Source organism: Heptranchias perlo, chromosome 5, assembly GCF_035084215.1.
Source record: "Heptranchias perlo isolate sHepPer1 chromosome 5, sHepPer1.hap1, whole genome shotgun sequence".
NCBI classification, from domain to species: Eukaryota; Metazoa; Chordata; class Chondrichthyes; order Hexanchiformes; family Hexanchidae; genus Heptranchias; species Heptranchias perlo.
Genome location: NC_090329.1, coordinates 77,431,966 through 77,453,359, shown reverse-complemented (window position 1 = coordinate 77,453,359; position 21,394 = coordinate 77,431,966). Strand labels below are relative to the sequence as shown.

The 21,394-nt window shown below is 42.3% G+C and overlaps 1 protein-coding gene across 1 annotated transcript in view; it reads left to right on the top strand.

Moving 5' to 3' along the window:
• The window catches only part of lama4 (laminin, alpha 4), a 170,466-nt gene that overhangs the window by 86,399 nt on the left and 62,673 nt on the right, over positions 1–21,394 (top strand). The window contains exons 15-22 of the mRNA XM_067984688.1: positions 525–673; positions 3,131–3,272; positions 7,647–7,743; positions 10,864–10,980; positions 14,556–14,738; positions 15,603–15,742; positions 20,700–20,870; positions 21,016–21,161. Coding sequence (XP_067840789.1) covers positions 525–673; positions 3,131–3,272; positions 7,647–7,743; positions 10,864–10,980; positions 14,556–14,738; positions 15,603–15,742; positions 20,700–20,870; positions 21,016–21,161 — 1,145 coding nt within the window. The remainder of the gene's footprint in view (positions 1–524; positions 674–3,130; positions 3,273–7,646; positions 7,744–10,863; positions 10,981–14,555; positions 14,739–15,602; positions 15,743–20,699; positions 20,871–21,015; positions 21,162–21,394) is intronic.

The following is a 21,394-nucleotide window of genomic DNA, read 5'->3' as shown; positions in this document are numbered from 1 at the left end:
CACATACCACCTCGTTTTTAAGGATTTGACGACCACTTGTGCAATCTCTTGAGTCTGATAAGGATATTCATTTCTGAACAATCAGTGGACATTGGGGCAGCAAGAACTGTGCAAGTTCTGTCAGTCTTCAATAAAGGGGAAAATGTTCAGAAATCAAGATTTTTCAAAGATCGCATACGCCTTTTTCCCCTCTTCTTTGCGCCATCTCCATGATTTCAGTGTTTCCCCTCATTAATTCAATGATGTATATATATAGAGAGAGAGAGGCTGAGGCAAGTATTTGGATCACGTTGAGAAAATGTCATCTTCCCTTCGCAGCCACAGGTTTTCCAACGGGATCCACCAGCCATACAAGTTCCCTCTATCTGACAATATTGAACTTTTTATAGCCTTATACTATCATAGTAGATATCATAAAAGTATTTCCAAAGTTTTACTTCTTGTTAAGAGGAATGTTAAAAAAATTTTACATTTTAGATTTTGTAACTTTCTTGTTTTGCTTTTTTGAATGGTGTTTGTTTCAGAACTTGTCTACATTCCATGCCTCAATAGATGGTGCTCACAATATACTGAGTCAGAAACTGACTAATCTCTCTATATACGACAAACCCCTGGCTCTCCGTGCTATAGACTACGCTGAAGAGCTGCGCAAACTTGCCTCAGAATTGACCAAGTAAGTTGTACTATCCAGCGTCTATATATATAAAAAAACAGTATTGCTATGGGCAGCAATTAAACAACAATAGAAAAAAGACAAAGGAGATAATTTTAATGGGGTGGGTTGGGGGTACATAAGAACATAAGAAATAGGAGCAGGAGTAGGCCATACCGTCCCTCAAGCCTGCTCTGCTATTCAATCAGATCATGGCTGATCTTTGACCTCAACTCCACTTTCCCACCTGTTCCCCATATCCCTTGATTCCCCTAGAATCCAAAAATCTATCGATCTCAGCCTTGAATACATTCAATGACTCAGCATCCACTGTCCTTTGGGGTAGAGAATTCCAAAGATTCACAACCGTCTGCATGAAGAAATTCCTCCTCATCTCAGTCTTGAATGGCCGACCCTGTGTCCTGCGATTAAGCCCCCTAGTTCCAGGCTCTCTCGTCAGGGGAAACAATGGGTGGATGGGAGGTTAAAATAACAGCTTTTTGGAGTGGGACCACATCCCAGGTCCAACGCTTCTGGAATTAAAACAGAAAATGCTGGAAATACTCAGCAAGTGAGGCAGCATCTGTGGAGAAAGAAACAAAGTTAACGTTTCAGGTTGATGGCCCTTCGTCAGAACTGGAAGAAGTTGCAGATTAAACTGTTTTTAAGCAGGTACAGAGCCAGGGAAAGGGGGGGGGGAGGAAGGAGAGGGAAGGGAGGAAAGAACAAAAGGGAAGGTTTCTGATAGGATGGAGGGCAGGAGTGATTAAATGACAAAAGGGATGATGGTGTGAGGCAAGGAGGGTGGTAATGGGACAAGTGAAGAAACAAAAGATGGGTCTAGAGGAGCTGTAAATGGCAATATCGGAACCGCCCACTTCTGGTTTTAACCTAGGCTGGTTTGTGTGCATGTGCACAACAGACACCAAGAAGTCCCACCCCCACTTAAAGCTGGCGGGCTGAAATTTAAAGGGGCAATGTACCTCATTGAGCTCCTTAATATTTTGTGTATTACAAAAGTAAAATGAATCTAACCTTACCTGTTTGGGTTTCCCATCGCTTCTGATTCACGTCAGGTGAAAGCAGGTGGAAAGGGTCGGATCCATGAGGTGAGTGCCTTTATTGCACTGCTTGTGGGCCCGGAGGAGCAGGAGTGCTTCATCCAGGACCAACAAGCTCACCTTGCTGACAGGACACCCGCGATCAGCCGAACCCCACCCCCCACCACAGATGGTGGCCCCCCCCCCCCCAACTTACCTCCGACTCTTCACCCAACCTCCGATCTCATCTTCTGATCTCTAATCTCTTCGAGCAACCTCCGATCTCTGCCTGGCATCAGCTCCCCCCCACCAACCCCGATCTCTAAATCCCAGCATCAGACCTCCTAATAAACCTGTCTTATATCACTCTCATGATTTGTGATATAATTTTAATCCTTTGATACAGTAATGCCTTATAACATATTTGCCTGTATTGTCATATAAATAAGTGTAAAACTGTGTCCTTCCCTATGGACTCCAACACACAATAATCATCAAGACACATTTCAACATAGTACAACATTCTGAAATCCTGGCTACTGTCTCTAGTAAGACTGCGATCTTCTCCCCCCCACCGATCTTCTCCCCCCCCACCGATGTCCTCCCCGGCCCATGATCCCTTCCTCCCTCTGATCCCCAGCTGCGGCAGGTCTTCCTGCCCGACAGCCAGCCAGCCTGTCACGATCACGACCTGCCAACTTACCTTCAGGGTTTCACGCCCGAAAATCATCCCCCCGCTCTCTTCCCGGCTCCAGGTCAAAATCATGCCCAGAATCTCAGTGGCACACAAATAAACACATATTTGACTTTTTTCTGGTGGCTATCTGCTCCTAATAAAGATAAAAGACGTACCCTGTTCTACATCTGTTATGAAGTCATGCATTTGTAACCAGACTGCAGTCTTACTCGAGACAGTAGCCAGGATTTCAGAATGTTGTACCATGTTGAAATGTGTCTTGATGATTATTTTGCGTTGGAGTCCATAGGGAAGGACACAGTTTTACACTTATTTATATGACAATACAGGCAAATATGTTATAAGGCAATAATGTATCAAAGGATTAAAATTATATCACAAATCATGAGAGTGATGTAAGACAGGTTTATTAATGCCATCGGAACTCTGAGCTGAAAATCTCTTAGACGCTACTCCAGAATGTGTAATTCTATCCAGGCTCATCCTGGGCCACAAGGAAACTATTAAAATATTTTTAAAAAACTTACGTGAGCCTCTTGTAGCCTGGAACCTTCCCCTGCCTGAATTCAAGTAAGTAAAAACGTTGGGGGAGGGAATGTGTTGGGAACACGCCGTGAACCCATCTCGCCATTTCACCCCCCTGCCTACACCGTTCTCCCCAGACAGAGTGGAATTAAAAATGTTTCTTCTGTGTTATCGTGTATAAAATTACTTCAAGTAATAATTCTTTTCTTTTAACAGTATTTTGAAGAGTATTGATGCAAATGGTATTGTCCAGAAGGCCATAAATGCATCAAATGTCTATGATAATATTGTCCAATATGTGGCAGAGGCTGAGAAGAATGCAACTACTCTGCTCAATGCTGCACAGAGAGCTGAGGATGTAAGTGTTTTTATTTTTATTTTTATTTTTATTTTGTACAATATACTGTAAAAAAGATAATTCCGCACACTTCAATAACACAATGGACATTTAAATGTGTTTAACATGCACAATTACATGTGGTTTAACTTGCATATACTTTTTTTAAAAAATGAGAGTGAATTTGTTGCGTTAGTAAAGAATACCAAAGAATGGAATTCACTTTCTGTAACTAGTACAGGTAACTCAGAGGTTAGGTGTAGTGTACATCTCCTTGTGTTTTAACGTGCCTTAACCTGAACATCACTACTCCAACCATTGCTATGTCAGTGCAATATATCCATTTCACACAGCAGCCATCCCTGTAGTCTCTGAACGAAATTGCCAGGATGTGCTGAACTGTGGGCAGAATTGCAGAAGGTACTGCAAACATTTAAACTGTGTTTACTATTATGGATACAAATGTTTAACAGTTTTAAACAGTAATACATTTTCCTTGCTGTATTCTCTTTATGTTAGCACCCACATGACATTGGAATAGATTTTTGTCTGAGTGTTACATGGAAAGAAAATCATTCGACAAAAATATACAGCTGCTGAATCTCACCCCAATTTAGCTGCATCACCTCACCTTAGACTACCCCAAAAAGGTGCTTGATGGTGGAGTCAAGTTGTGCCTGGTGGGAGCTGACACATTGCTTCAGAATGCAAGAGCATCACAGTGGTAAAATGTTATGATGTGAATTGAAACCAGCCAACAGCCTAGAAATTGTTATTGGTAGATTGTTCATGACTTTGGGCTTTCAAAGGTCCCAAAAAAAGCTGTTTAACAGCTGATTTTATTGATTTGAATAGGTGCTCTAAAATGTGCTCTTTAATGCCACACAATGGACATCCAGTGGGGAGTCAATTAATTAATGCAGAGGTGCACTAGTTAAGTGCAGTGATAAGGTATTTAGACCCTTGAATAACACAGGGAGCAAAGGTCAGCTGTTACTCCACCAGCTCACCACCATCTTCTCAAGGGCAATTAGGGATGGGCAATAAATGCTGGCCTTGCCAATGACACCCACATCCCATGAATGAATTTAAAAAAAATGTGCTTAGACATACAGCCACTGAAGCAGAGGAAAGCTAGGTTTATAGATAAGCCTATGACATACTTGTTCTATGAGGGAGCAAAGAGACATACTGGGACAGATGAGCAACTGGCCATCCACTTGTAGTCTCCCAGAAACACTGGATTCTGTAGGCATGGAAATAAAGCAATGAAAGGATCAATGCTCCCTCCCAAACACCCAGGACATGGATTGGCATTAGGAAGAGGCTATCAAACTTGAAGAGATCTGCTAAGGTAAGCGAACAATATTTTCATGCATAGCAAGTACCTGTCACAAGTAATTAAGCAAGCAAGCTCCCTTCAAGCAACTCTTCCATCCTTTCCTGATGTAACATACTAAACTCTAACAGGTGGTTACTCAGATTCAGTTTAGACATAATTGAAACAGCCTAAGGAGTGAGTATTATGAATGGAGACACTTGTAATATATGATCTACTTACAATTACCAAGTGCTTATGGCAACCTGAGCGCACAACAATTCTCAGAGGAGCTTCACACAAGGAATATGCATCTTTAAGCTCAAGCGTGCAGTATGCCTCTGAGATTGTGCAACTGACATTATTATTGCTCTATGTGCTTTCAATATTTCTACTATTTTTCTGCTTGCAGGACAAGATTTTGTATAATCAGCAGGAGCAAGCCACACTAGTGGGATCTAACACATTTCAAGTCCTTGACACCGTTTAAAGAGGCCACTTTGAAATCATAGATCAGCCAAGCATCAAGAGAGTTGGAGATGGTGAAGCTGGACACATCCTCAATGTTTATGGCCTGTTGCATGATGTTGTCCTACTCTGAGACAGGCATACCCATAATAACATCATAGAGTATTGTTCAATGGAAGTAGTGCTTGATGGTGCTTATTTGAGGCAGCATATTGATATTTTGGAGTAAATTTTCATCTTCACAGCATGGACAGTAATCATTCGATGGACTGAAAATCAGGTGGTTTCTATAATAGGTGGGAAATGCACTCCATCAGATCATTGTCCATGTGGTGAAGACGATATTTTACTCCTTTGCTCCCTTCTGTTTTCTTATAAATGGGAAGTTGCTGCCACAGCTGCTGTCACTGAGCAAGGCAGCACCCCACAGTACCCTGTGTCAGTATCACTACCTCTGTCAAGCACAAGCACAGCTACACATTGTAAAGAATCTGGATAGCAAGGCTGAGGATGTAGCACATGGTGAGTTACACTGCACAGGTGAGAAGGAATAAGCGTAGTGTTCGCAGGACAGGCACCAGCCGGCCACGGGTCCAGCACAGTTCCTGACTCTTCTGAAACGCTGAGGGATTCAGACCTCATTAGACTCAGTAGGTTGCTATTTGACCACGGTTGTCTAGGAGTCACTCATTTCCATTCATAATGCACTGTAAGATCTGTCGAGGAGTATGGAGTTGACCAGCTAGATCTGCACTGTCGTAGATGAATGGTTACCTACACTGCAGTCTGCCATGGAGTGTATGGCAGCTCCTGTGGCATTTGCAGCAGAGCCCTCAGTGGCACAAGCTTATAGGCACAGTGCTGACACTCCTGTTCTAGAAGAATAGAGGTCAAATTTTAAACATGCTTTCTTGACCAACTTCAACATGCTGGGAGATCAGATGGAGATGACCTTGAGACAAGGATTCACAGCCCACATACAGACCAATGGGTAGGTTGGGGACTGTCCAGTATCAGAAGAATGCCTGTAGTAAATATGGATCAGCGTCTATCTCAGAAGGCGATACCACATCAGACCCACCAAGGATTCCTGTACAAACAACAAATATGCCAGAAAGCGAGCAGGACCAGCCAGTACCACACATAGTTGACACAGATATAGGGCCATCGCAGCTCACAATGTCTAGGATCACCAGAATTCCAGCAGTTTGCCAGTGAAACACTGCAGCTAACCAGCACCTTGCCTCCTTCCACAAGGAAATCACTTCAAAGGAATAGTAAATTAGGTATCACATGTCAAAAACAAACCACAAGCTAAAAGGGGAAGCACCATGATAAATCACCCACACACCAAAACAATGGATGAAATAAATTCTCTGCACTCGATTTGAACATTGTGCTGAATATTTAATTATCATTGTTTGGAATAATAAATGTGCTCTTGGAAAGCCAGTTAGTAAAATTGTGTAGTCGTCTTATGGTCACTGGCCAATGTGATGAGTGTGATTACTAAATAATTCATCTGTGACTTCCTTTATGCATCTGTTGTCGGCAAACTGGCAGGCACCGCAGATGTACCCAGTGGTAGCCTGAAAAGAGGCGAATACATAAAAATTGAGGGTGATGGTTTATTGGAAGACACATTAAAAAAAATACCACGCTTCTCTTGTTCATAGAAGTACCATCTTCTGAAAAAAGTGTTCGGTAAATTTTTTTGTTCACAAATATATGATAGTGACCTAAATCACTTGCCTCAATGATTCACGTACATATGAATCTTTCTTGTCAAAGGTAACACCTGGATCTCCTGATTTTTCGCTTTCGCAAGGGAAAAAACAATTGCCTAACACTTTTTCAAGAAACCAAATTCGCACTAGCTTAGATAGCTGTTTACTGGTGAGACTGACAATTAAGAATTGGCTTGCAGTTTCCTTAAATGTCCCAGATGTTTTAGCACAGGAGATGAACAAAATATTTTATGGACATTATTATATAATACTAAAGGTGTCGCCCTTGGCTCAGTGGTAGCACTTTCACCTCTGAGTCAGAAGGCCATTGGTTCAGGCCTCTCTTCAGAGACTTCAGCACATAATCTCTGCTGATACTTCAATGCAGTACTGAGCGAGTGCTGCACTGTCGGAGAAGCCGTCTTTTGAATGGGATGTTAAACTGAGGCCTCATCTGCTTTCAGTCTATGCTGAGGCCTACAGGCTTCTCCTGCCATCTTTGGGGCTTTTCTGGACCTTTAAGATCCTTTGCCATCCCTTATGACGCTGCAGCGATGTCCCCACTGCAGCACTGCTGGTGTTTCCTCAGTCCCACTGGAATGCTCCCCCTTGGTGGTTGGAAGCCTGCCAGGAGCTTGCCATAGATGAGTAATAAATCCCAACCCAGGAAAATGGGTTGGAGTTGCAGCAGCGTCGAAGGGGTACCCAGAAGTCCCAATCCGCCAAACACGGCAAAGAGGAAAATCCAGCCCATTGTATCATTACCTGGTAAAATAGCAGGTAATTCATGGCGTGAACTTTGTTGAGACTGATTGAAACCTTCCTTGTCAAAGTAGGGAATGCTGCTGAATGTGTTGAGCATGCGATTATGATTGTTTACAGGCTGTGGAAGGAATTCAAACACAGAGCACATGGCTCAGGAACATAAGTGAGGTGCTTCTGACCAAGGTGATGGAATTAGCTGAAACCATGGAGGACAGTAAGTATATTCAGCCATCGTAGGAGTGCTCCCTTGGGCCTCGCAACAAATCCTTGGGCTTTCCCTGCCCCAGCCTTCCCTCTCATTCCCATCACTTGTAAACAATTTTACAACACCAAGTTATAGTCCAGCAATTTTATTTTAAATTCACAAGCTTTCGGAGGCTACCTCCTTCCTCAGGTGAACGATGTGGAAAACAATTGTCAACCCCAGTCCATCACCGGCATCTCCACATCATTCCCATCACTGGCATCTGTTGCTAAAATCCCCCCGCTCCAGCACTAACCTTATGCCTGGGACTGTTCCTTTGGCTCCCCGGCTGCGTTTGGATCCTGCCTCAATTCCTGCTCCCCCCTGCCGACGTTGACATCATTCCCGCCGGCTTCAGGCGGGAGATAGTTCATCACTATTTAAATGAGACCTGGGAGTTAAAATGGCCCAGACCTCATGCTGAACTCTCGGTGGGGGTTTCCCACCAGCACCAAATGCGCCTCGAGTTAAAATCGGGGCTTACATTTAACCTCGTATTTTTCTTGACAAGTTGACTAAATACCACAGATAGTGATCTCAGAGTGATGCAGGGTCAGCAGACCAGAATAATGCTACCAGCTCCTGTGCCATTCTGTGGAAGGATAACAGGGCTCGCCATATACAAATGGTGGTTAAATTATTAATGTTAGAAAAGAGCTGATAAGAGCGTTATACATTAGTAATACATTAAAAATGAAGTCTAAAAGTTCTCAAGCAGTTGAGCGGCTTCACCGCTGGCTACAGCTAAACTGCGCAGTTGTGAAACCAAAGTGGTCCAAGGCATCTCCTGCACTTCAGATTACTTTGAACCTGAACGGAACTACACAGTTGAACTGATGCAAAGCTGAGACTGTTTTATATCATTAAGTATGTAGTCTAACTGGCCTATTGGAATCCGGGAGTTTATTCCAGTAATCTGGAATATGCTCTGATAATTGTTATTGACTTGTAGTACATTTTTCATCTTAAAATATCGGGGTCCAAAAATTCAGGTGCACCACTAGGGGTACACCTTGAGCAAGAAGGAAGGCCAAGAATCCCAGTGAAGGGTGCCGGGGGACCAAAATGGGCCCCACTTCTGCCAGTTGGCAGACCAGCACACCTGCCTTCACTTGGCATACCAACCCAGGAGTGGATTCCAGGTTGGGGACGAGGAAACTCCTGGCCTAGGATGCTGAATTCCCCCAACCAAGCCTTCATCTGATACAGGTGACCTTCCTTGGGTGAGCAGGGGCTCCTTCCCCAACTAGATCCAGTGAAAATTATCAGGACACCCTGAGTTCCATTGTATCTGGATCCTGGTTTAATTTACAACCCTTCCACAGCACTCCTGTGATTTTTGGCCCCGGGCTTCACTCTGCAAGTTTTATTTTCAAACATTTTGATTCAAGTGTACGTGTATATTTCAATTTGGATATAAAGCATGCATATCAAGACTTTCATTCAATACTTTATTGTGTAATATCAATTTGTAGAAATAGTCCAAAAAAGGTGTTCAGTAATATTGGTTCTAAATATATTAAAACTCGCTATTGAACCATGATTATCTCTGTGAAGCAAAGTACGACAAACTCCCTTGTCGTTCTAGTCAATATGAATTCAATTTTGCTTTGTCCATTCAGCACCCTAGATATTTGGATTCATTGTATATACAGCTCTGCTATATATCAATTTGTAAGCATGCACAATTCACCTGGCTGAGCTGTGAATGCAGGCTTCCCAAGGATTTGATTTGAATCAGTACACATCTGGCATATCTTGTATAACTTCAATGAGGTAAGAGAACTTAAAAAGGCTGAGCTGCAATTCAAATAGATTGTCCTGCTCTGCACCTCAATCAGGTACTGGAGAAGAACACATGGCTTGAGCATCAACTTGTATCCCACTCCAAAGCTGTCATCAGTTACCCATCTAAAGTGAACCATTATCACCTTGCATTTGCAACACCTCAATGCTTTTTACAACTAGTTCTCATAATGTTGGCAATGCTGGCAGGCAGCATTTATTGCTTATTCCTAGTTGTCTTGAGAAGTTAGTGGGCCCTTTTCTTGAACTGCTGCAGTTCCTGTGACGATGGTCCTCCCATGATGGTATTAGAACCTCAATACTTAAGACAGGAGCTAATTGGATTAGAGGTACTTATAATATGCGTGTGTGCCTCTGTTATAAAATAGAACAAAGTGGAACCTTATTTTGCAGGCTTCTATAACAAACTTGTTCCCGGTGAAAACTGTTATAGTCCATAGAGGTGCTGAAGGAGTAGAATTTCAACTTGCCACCAGATATAAAACTGGCCTTGTGGACTGGCCGTCCATTGTAGAAGCCACCTGATTTTTCATTTCTATTGAATGGAAATGAAAATTGGGCGGTTTCTATAATGGACAGCTCAGTTTTACAGCCGGCAAAAAGTTGAAAATCTAAACGCCAAAACTCTAAGACCAACCTCTACTAAGAAAGAAATGCTTTGAAGGCCCCACAACTTTATCAGTATAAGGTTCGCCATCTGGTATTTTCACACTCAAACATGGAAACCATTATGGAATAGTGTAGAAGGCAGTGGAAGTTGAAGATATTATTAATTTTAAGAGATTGATTAAACATTTTTGGCAGAATGATATTAGAAGTAAAGTAGGATAAGAAGTCTGTGATATTTGGGATTGCCCAATGGATGAAGATGGTTGTTTTGGATTCTGATTTGTCCTATATTACTGAAAAAAAATTGGGGTATGGGGGTGGGTTAATTTAAGAATGTCTAGTGATGCATTATGGTTAACAGTGGTCTCTTGAATCTTGCTTGATTGAGGGAGTTGAGAAGGAAATTCCCTCAGTGTTTTTCCTAAAATTTTATATATTTTTTTCTATTTAATTCCTTCCCCCGGGAGTTAACATTAGCAGTGATTAGGGAAGGACATGCATGAGGTTGCACAATCTATTGGAGAGGGTGAGCAGTATTGGGCCTGATGGTCTTTGCTCATCTTTTTTTATATTCATAATTTTTGTATGTAATTTTTTTCCAATGCCAGTATGTTAATTTACAGTATTCGTTATTGATTTGATGTCACTTAAGCCTATTCTGTTAACTTCCTACAGAGGATGAGACAGCTTTTCACGATACCAGGAGCCATGTGGACGTAGTTATCGGCAAGAAAAATGATACAATTAAGCGTTTACTAAATGCTGTTGATCAGTTGGCGTTGATTGAGCCAAGTAAGTACTTCTCCAGATATATTTTTTCCTTAAACATACATTAGGCCACAGCAAAAACTTTCATTTATATAGTGCCTTTAACAATGAAAAATAACTGGGGTAGAGGAAGATTGGCTTTGCAGGCCTGATGCAGTGTCGCAAGGCTGGAAGCCTCTGTGCTGACAGTTATAGTTTTTTTAAATTCAAAATTGGCAGTATATATCACCCTGCAATCAAGTGCACAGACTTTTAAATTTATATATCCCCCTCTGCCCGTAGGATGGACGTGCGTTCTTTGCATTCAGTGTTCCTATGGCGGTAAGTGATGGGAAATATTTTGGATGACGTATGGGAAGACATATTGTACATCACCCATCACTTTTGGCGGTAAATCGGAGAGCTGTAAAAATGGGCAGGGACCCGGCATGAAAGTCCCTAACCCATTTCCTGGCGCTGCCTGCCCCAATTGGCGGAGGGAGGAGTGGAAAGTCTCGGACCCGAACATCTGTAATTTGAGCTCAATTTTATTATTTTCTTGAGGGAAGGGGGAATCTCCACAATAATATTTGATTTGTAATAAGACATCCAGGTATTTGGTTATAGAATGGCAGCCTAAGATTGTTTGTGGTAGGTAACACAGTATTGGCTCTTGTTTCACAGTTTGCAAACAGGGAGTTGGGTTTCACTGCTGCTCGCTCTGTTAGGCAAATCAAAGCACGACTCACGTACACTCAAGTGCTGATTACTTTGACTGCTGGTCAATGATTGGGGGGAAGAAAAGAAGCTCACAGGAAAGTCAGCTCTTTTCAATTATTTAAATGGAAATATGTGTTAGCAGAGGTTGGTATCACTTTAAAAATGAAGGGGCAGAAATTGCTTGCAAAATAGCGCTGAGCTCAACAGCGCTCTCCGTTGTTAGTGGCAAAATGGAAGAGTAAGGTCCAATGTTCGCACATGTGCAGAGAAACGCGGAAATCCGGAACTTGCTCCTCCTGGTTCGCTGGCGATATGACAGCTTCAAATTAAAGGGATATCGCCAGCCACAATCAGTGAAATCATTGCAAACTTGCTCATCTGCCTAGCTGGAAAGTAACTAATATCGCCACAAAACAGGTATGCTTAAATATACCAGGTCTAAACTAAGTATTAACAGCGTAATAAGTCTTAATTTTAGCTGTTTGGCAGTCAATAAGTTTTAAAAGTTACTCCTTATTTTAATAGTTTTTGGTCATTTTAATTTTTTTTTACTTTTCCCTTCTGTCTCTTTTTAATTCAATTATTTCTTATCCTCTCTTTTCGCTGTCTATAACTGTTTTACAATAATTTTGATGTACCATTCACTTCCTGGTTTTCACGTTGGAAGCCTGCAGAGACAGTTAACGCAGCTTGTCAAAAATGCTGCAATCTGATTAGTTGAGGGGAGAGATCGATCCTCTCGCTTCTCCCAGGGTCCTAGCTTCACTTGAACTGATGCTGGGCTCTTCTCCACTTCCTATTTGAGGAAGTGCACCAAGTAAAGACAGCAGTATGTTAGTGGGTTAGTATAAATCTATGGAGCGGCAAGCACTGTTAGTTCGCTGCTTTGAGCAATTTCTGCCCCATTTTGGTAGAGCTTTGCAGTGGCTACATTTAAACTTCAGCTGATGTCCATCCTCATTGGTGCAAAACCATGGGCCAGATTTTGCTGAAAAATTAACGGCATCTGAACGACGCACGCCATTATTAATACACAAATCGGCCAGCAACTTTTAGCGAGGAAGCAATACCCGTGAATTACGAATCGCCACAAACTGCCAGCTGATTTGCGCTGCTCTGCGGTTAGCTTTGCAAAACCTCCCCGTGATTTTTATGAAGTTACTGCATTTGCACATTAATTGTCCATTAAACTCACCACAGAAAGTTTAGTATCATAATAGGTACAGTACAGGAAAAGGCCATTTGGTCCATCGTGTCTGTGCTGGTTCTTTGAAAGAGCTATCCAATTAGTCCCATAGGCCTGTAAATTTTTTCCCTTCAAGTATTTATCCAATTTCCTTTTGAAAGTTACTATTGAATCTGCTTCCACCACCCTTTCAGGCAGTGCATTTCAGATCATTACAACTCGCTTAATAAAATGTTTCCTCATGTCACCTCTGGCTCTTTTGCCAATCATCTTAAATCTAGTAATTAACAGCGTAAGTACCCTTTTAACAATATGATAATTGTTAATGACTGCCAATCAACCGCTCTTGCCCAGAAAGTGAACAATAATAAGTGTGGAGTCTCATTCCTTCAGATTATTAATTGTTTTAGGAGATTTTAAAAATGTCAAATTTTAAATTTAATTTTTTTTCTTTCTTTTCCAATCTGTCACTTTTTTCTCTCTCTTAATCCAGTCTTTCATTCCCTCTGTTTATTTCTCTTTCTGTACCTGATTTGACATTGAATTCACCCACTCTAATTCACCCTCCTTCTCAGTCCTTCCTCTGTTTATTTCTAAATCCTTAAATCTCATTAGTTAAGGAGATACACTGTTTGTCCCGTTGTTTACCAAGGTCCCAGATGCCCTGTTGTCCTCGCTGTGACTTTATCAACTCACACTTCCAGCAACTTTATGGGCAAAAAATGTTAAAACTTAAACGTGCACGAACAAGTCTAACAGGACGTGCCGCGAGATGCCCTGGGTCCAGCAAAATCTGGCCCCATCTCTTTCAGGTGGTCTCACATTCAGTTCACCAGTACTTATTTGCCCATTTTATTTTGTATTTTTGGCAAATTAGAGAATTAGTGCCCAAAAGATGCAACACTGATGCCAAAAGTACAGTACTAATGCAGCATAAGTCAATAAGTGTTATTCATACCATTTTTCTCATTTTGCACAATGCTTCCAATAGACTGCTCAATATTCCTGTACAATTTTACATGATTTTAGGACAATCTCTCTATGACCTCACCTCACCACACCCTACATAACCATTCTCGTCCAGCTTTACGAACGATATGCACCCTCCCCCTCCTCTAACACCAGGTACCTTTTCGTCCCTTGATCCCTCTGCTCCATTATTGGTGGTCAATTGTTCAGCCACTTTAGTTCTGGTCTCTCAGCCTTCCCCAGTTCCTCCTGCCTTACCATCTCCCTCCCTGCTTTCAAAAATCTCTTCAAAACTCTTTTCTCTCTGACCACCCTAACCCTCCATTTTCCCTTTTCCCTCCCTCCTACTCGCTGTCCATTAACCTCACTTCTTAAAGTGAGATGTTTTGACACATGCTTCTTGTACATGAGGAACAGTATATTAATGAAAATTGTCATACAAAAGCAAAGCGGTATCTTAGTCTCATGAAAGGACTTTAAGAATGAAAGAGCCATCGGTAATCTTTAAGTACAATGTTAATAGGTGAAGAAACCTATTAGCTCACTTTTCTGTCGGTTTACATTGATGAATGGATTGTACTGTATTTGTCTGATTATGCCTCTGTGAAGCAGCTTGGCCAGGCTAAAGGACACATCTTTGCGGCAGGAGGAAGTTCTGCCATGCCAAAGATGCGCCCAGATTCCGCTATAGTGGAAAATCTAGCCTGAGATATTAATGCAATTTCTTAATATATAAACATTTCAGGTAACAGGAGCCAGGTGAACCAATCAAAGCTGATTGCAGAAGAAGCAAAGGATACCTCTCAGAAGGTTCTACAGACTGTCATCCCTATGGGTGAATTGGTGAAAAGCTGGCTGCAGAATATGAGCACCCCTGCTGATGATGGGACCGCTTTCAAGAAGACAGTGAGCTCAGCTGGTGACACAGGTACTGTGTGGTTATCTTGCAGCTCCCATTTAGTTTACTTTTGTACATAGGAAGACATTTTTTTAAACTTTGCCTTCGAAGAGTCTGATTGCAGAGTTTACCACCTGCAACACTGGTCCATATGAATGACAGGTGTTTGACATTGGCCTCTCAAATGATTTGAATTAAAGCTGTATTTTCTCTTTTGTCGAAAATTGACCCCCATAAGCTGACTTAAAAAATAAATCTGCTGTGTTAAGATGAGGTGATCTCTCACCTGATTCTGCGACCCGTGCCCAATGCATGTGAGGCTCTGTACCACAGGCGGGGACATGCAAAATGACCCTTATATTTCACATTAAAGAAACATTCTGAGGAATTTCCATACCCCAGGCACATTGCTTTAATGGGATTGCTAATTATATTTCTTGGAGATGAACAATATACTTGTAACTTTAAAATTATGGGCACATGCAGATTAATGGAATTAAAGCAATCAGTAATGCAACTTTGCTGCTGTTGCATATCAATATGCCAACTGTGTTAGTCATTCCTGATGATCAAGCTCTCACATTTCTTTACATGAAATATAATACGGAACTTTCTACAGATTATGTCTGTCTAAATAATAGTTGTTTCCTTTTATTTGCACTACAGATTTACTAGACAAAATTATGGAATGAATTATGGACTAATTGGATTTTCACTGGGATATTCAGTTAGTTATGGCTATAATGATAAGAAGAAAGATGAACAAACTTCTGCTTTACATTGAATAATAAATTCAGAATTCTCATTAACTGCTTCCTATGGGTTTCTCGTGGTCGTTTCAAATCCCTTGAGAATGTGTAGCTTGTAAATCTTACATTTCCGTTGTATTTACAGTGAAAAATTTGACAGAAATAGTTCCACAGCTCTTGGACAAACTTCGAATTGTGGAACAGAAAAAGCCAGCAAGCAATATTTCTGCCAGTATTCTGCGAATCCGGGAACTCATTGCACAGACACGGAATGTGGCCAGCAAGGTGAGATGACCTGTTCACCAAATTGAAAAGCGGAATATTATGATAACTGTGTGATACTCGAACACAATGTTCATCTCATTTTAACCTAATTTAGACCACATAAAGTGAATATCAAATCAAATCAACGTGATTACTCTTTCAAAATTATTTTCAAGTGTCCTTTGTGGCTAAATACATTCAGGGGACAATTTACAAATGTGTGCTACTAGTGGGGAGTCTCATCCAATGGCCTACATATTGAGAAATCACAGGCACATTGCCCATAATTATGGTTTAATTATGAGTGGAAAATTCTGAAGGGATCGCTCCCTCTGCGTCATCTTAGTCCACTCTTTCATTACCCCCAACTCCCACTCTCCTCCCCGCGGCACCTTCTTGTGCGAGCGCACCTGCCCCTTCACTTCCACCCTTCCCACCATTCAAGGCCCCAAACACTCCTTCCAGGTGAAACAGCGATTTACTTATATTTTTTTCAATTTAGTATACTGTATCTGCTGCACACAATGCAGTCTCCTCTGCAATGGGGAGACCAAACGCGACTGGGTGATCGCTTTGCTGAACACCTCCGCTCTGTCTGCAAACGTGACCCTGACCTGCTGGTCGCTTGCCATTTTAATTCCCTTTCCACTCCTACTCTGTCAGCTGCACCTATGCACCTGTGATTGCTGCATAGGTGCAGCTGACAGGCGAAACTCCCCGCTGATTAGTGCAGATTTGTAAGATCCATATTTTCCAATTACCACATTAGCATTTAGATTTTTGGCCCTTCATTTATATCCTTTTCCCAATATTTCCACATTTTAATTATATAGCTGCATTTTGCTCATTAAATCATAAATATAAACTCACCGTGTTTTTCTGTCCACAAGCATTTCACCGTAAATGTGTCTATTTTCAAGAGGACTACTCGTCAATGAACAAATTGAAAGAATCATCATGGTTAAACGTCCAGGCACTATCAGTGTAAAAGATGTGGAGATGCCGGTGATGGACTGGGGTGGACAAATGTAAGGAGTCGCACAACACCAGGTTATAGTCCAACAGCTTTATTTGAAATCACAAGCTTTCGGAGCTTCACCTGACGAAGGAGCAAAGCTCCGAAAGCTTGTGATTTCAAATAAAGCTGTTGGACTACAACCTGGTGTTGTGCGACTCCTTACAAGTATAAAAGATTATTTAGAATTATACAAAAATCCTTTCTGCTGCACTTTTTTTATATGTTACTATTTCCTGTTGACTGATTTCTAAAAGCCATTTTAAAATTTATTTATACAAATTAATTTTCCATTTTGTAGTTCTTTTCTTATGGATTTACCCCAGTGGCACATTCCCAACTAAGGAGATGAGGTCCAGGCCTAATGTTGAACTTTCCGCATAGGGTTTCCCTCCTGCCGCACACCTCCCCTGCCGAGTTACAACCAGGGCTAAACATTCATATTAAGCTTTGGTTATGTCATAGAGGGCAGGTAAAATTTCAATAAGAACAATTGAGCATATTTATGTATAATAAGGCATGCTGCGTAGTTTTCACACAATTTCCACTTAATTTTATCAACTTCCTCCTTTTATATGGGAGGGTCGAATGCTTTGGATAGGGACCTAGGTTCTGCTCTGTGGCTGACCTACATGAAGTGGTCTAGTTCTATCAGCTTCATCACTCCTCACTCCCCTAATAATAATAATAATTTTGAATTAAAAACAGAAAATGCTGGAGAAGCTCAGCAAGTCAGGCAGATCTGGAGAATGAAACACAATTAACGTTTCAGGTCGAAGATGTTAAAAGAGTTAAAGTTTTTGAGCAAGGGAAAGGGGAGGAGGGGAGGAAAGAACAAAAGGGAAGGTCTGTGATAGAGTAGAGGACACGAGTGATTAAATGACAAAAAGGATGATGGTGCAAGGCAAGGAAGGTGGTAATGGGACAGGTTAAGAAACAAAAAATTGGTCAGGAGTAGCTGTAAATGGTAGCAGCAGAACCATTACCAGCACTGGCTATCCGAAAAAATGGGAGCAGTGGTTATGATCTGAAGTTATTGAAATCAATGTTGAGTCCAGAAGGTTGTAAAGGGCCTAATCGAAAAATGAGGTGCTGTTTCTTGAGCTTACGTTGAGCTTCATTAGAACAGTGTAAGAGGCTGAGGACAGAGAGGTCTGAGTAGGAGTGGAAAGGGAATTAAAATGGCAAGCGACCAGCAGGTCAGGGTCACGTTTGCAGACAGAGCGGTGGTGTTCAGCAAAGCGATCACCCAGTCACGTTTGGTCTCCCCATTGCAGAGGAGACTGCATTGTGTGCAGCAGATACAGTATACTAAATTGAAAAAAATATAAGTAAATCGCTGTTTCACCTGGAAGGAGTGTTTGGGGCCTTGAATGGTGGGAAGGGAGGAAGTGAAGGGGCAGGTGCGCTCGCACAAGAAGGTGCCGCGGGGAGGAGAGTGGGAGTTGGGGGTAATGAAAGAGTGGACTAAGATGACGCAGAGGGAGCGATCCCTTCAGAATGCTGAAAGGGAAGGGAGGGGAAGATGTGTTTGGTGGTGGGAATGCACTGGAGGTGGTGGAAATGGCGGAGGATGACACGTTGAATGGGGTAGACGGTGAGGACAAGGGGGACCCTATCATGGTTCTGGGAGGGAAGGGAAGGGGTGAGGGCAGAAGTACAGGAAATGGGACGGACACGGTTGAGAGCCCTGTCAACTACAGTGGAGGAGAATCCTCGGCTGAGGAAAAAGGAAGACATATTGGAAGCACTGTTACAGAAGGTGCTATCGTCAGAACAGATGGAATCATAGAATCATAGAAGGAGGCCATCTGGCTGGAAATGAGCCACCCAGCCTAATCCCACTTTCCAGCACTAGATCCATAGCCTTGTAGGTTACGGCACTTCAGGTGCACATCCAGGTACTTTTTAAATAAGTTGAGGGTTTCTGTCTCTACCACCCTTTCAGGCAGTGAGTTCCAGACCCCTACCACCCTCTGGGTGAAAACATTTTTCCTCAGCTCCCCTTCCACCAATTACTTTAAATCTATGCCCCCTGGTTATTGACCTTTCCGCTAAGGGAAATAGGTCCTTCCTATCCACTCTATCTAGGCCCCTCATAATTTTGTACACCTCAATTAAATCACCCCTCAGCCTTCCAAAGAGAACAACCCCAGCCTATCCAATCTTTCCTCATAGCTAAAATTCTCCAGTCCTGGCAACATCCTCTAAATCTCCTTTGTACCTCTCCAGTGCAATCACATCTTTCCTGTAATGTGGTGACCAGAACTGTACACAGTACTCAAGCTGTGGCCTAACTAGTGTTTTATACAGTTCAAGCCACTTGCCTGGATGAGTGCAGCTCCAACAACACTCAAGAAGCTCGACACCATCCAAGATAAAGCAGCCCGCTTGATTGGCACCCCATCCACCACACTAAACATTCACTCCCTTCACCACTGGCGCACTGTGGCTGCAGTGTGCACCATCCACAGGATGCACTGCAGCAACTCGCCAAGGCTTCTTCGACAGCACCTCCCAAACCCGCGACCTCTACCACCTAGAAGGACAAGAGCAGCAGGCGCATGGGAACAACACCACCTGCACGTTCCCCTCCAAGTCACACACCATCCCGACTTGGAAATATATCGCCGTTCCTTCATTGTCGCTGGGTCAAAATCCTGGAACTCCCTTCCTAACAGCACTGTGGGAGAACCGTCACCACACGGACTGCAGCGGTTCAAGAAGGCGGCTCACCACCACCTTCTCGAGGGCAATTAGGGATGGGCAATAAATGCTGGCCTCGCCAGCGATGCCCACATCCCGTGAACGAATAAAAAAAAAGCATAACCTCCCTGCTCTTATATTCTATGCCTCAGCTAATAAAGGAAAGTATTCCATATGCCTTCTTAACTACCTTATCTTCCTGTCCTGCTATCTTCAGGGATCTGTGGACATGCACTCCGAGGTCCCTCACTTCCTCTACACCTTTTAGTATCCTCCCATTTATTGTGACTCCCTTGCCTTGTTTGCCCTCCCCAAATGCATTACCTCACACTTCTCCAGATTGAATTCCATTTGTCATTTTTTTGCCCAGTCCATTGATACCTTCCAGCTTTCCTCCTCACTATCAACCACATAGTCAATTTTTGTATCATCTGCAAACTTCTTAATCAATGCAATGGAAACGGAGAAACTGGGTAGAGGGAATAGAGTCCTTACAGGAAGCGGAGTGGGAGGAAGTGTAATCAAGGTATCTGTGGGAGCCGGTGGGCTTATAATAGATATTGGATAACATACTATCCCCTGAAATGGAGATAGAGAAGTCGAGGAAGAGAAGAGTCGGAGATGGACCATGTGAAGGTGAGGGAAGGGTAGAAATTGGAAGCAAAGTTGATGAAATTTTCCAGTTCAGGCGAGAACATGAAATGGAACCGATACAGTCATCAATGTACCGGAAAAAGAGATGAGAGAAGGGACCTGAAAAGGCAGGCATAGCTGGGACCCATATAAGTTCCCATAGCGACACCTTTTATTTGGAGGAAGTGAGTGGAGTCAAAGGAAAAGTTGTTCACCGTAAGAACAAGTTCAGCCAGGAGGAGGAGGAGGAGGAGGGTGGTGGTGGATGGGGACTGGTTGGGCCTCCGTTCAAGGAAGAAGCGGAGGGCCCGCAGGCTGTCCAGGTGAAGGATGGAGGCGTAGAGGGACTGGACATCCACGGTGAAAAGGAAACGGTTAGGGCCGGGAATCTGGAAACTGTTAAAGTGTAAAAAACTAATAATTTTGAGTAACAGTTAAGGCTAGGATTTGGCCTCATGAACCCCACCCCCTATATGATTAGAAATGTAACACTCTTTGGCTAGAGTTATTGCCCTCTCCTTTGCACAGTCAGTGTCTAACATTTGTTCAGTTACAGACGACAGATGTACAGATTTACTAAGGATACCAGTTAAGGAAAAAATTGATTTCTTTTTTTCCCATCAGGTTCAAGTCTCCATGAAATTTGATGGTCAGTCTGCTGTGGAAGTTCGTTCAAAATCAAACTTGGAGGAGCTCAAGTCCTTTACTTCGATGAGTTTGTACATGCGAGTTCCTTCATTAAGTGAACAGACTGACAATCAAGATAGATTCATCATGTACCTTGGAAACAAGAATGTAAGAGCACTCAAGTCAATTTTACTGTAACAGTCTAAATAATAGTACCATATGTAAGGAATAGGAATATGTATACAATCTGAATTCTGCTGAATAGGCTTAATGAAGCTTTATATTTGCAATTCTGTTTTTTGCTGTGTTCCAGGGAAGACGAGATTACATTGGTTTGAGTATTAAGAATGACAATTTAGTATATGTCTACAATCTTGGAAAAGGGGATGTTGAGATTCCTTTGAACTCAAAGCCTGTCAGCACATGGCCAAACTACTTCAATTTAATCAAAGTGGAAAGGTAACTAACTCCCTCTTGATCTCTCTTATGGACAAAGCAATTCTTGGTGAAAATATTTCAATACTATAAGTTTCCAATATTATTTGCCAAAATTAGTTTTGGCAAAGGTAGAATAGATTTTCTTTTCTGTTTCCGACCAGTGCAGTTACTTTTTATAAGACCAGACCTTAAATTTGTGGGATTGGGTAGTGCAGTGTTTTAGAAGACTGTCCATTCACCTAGGTTTCAAATAT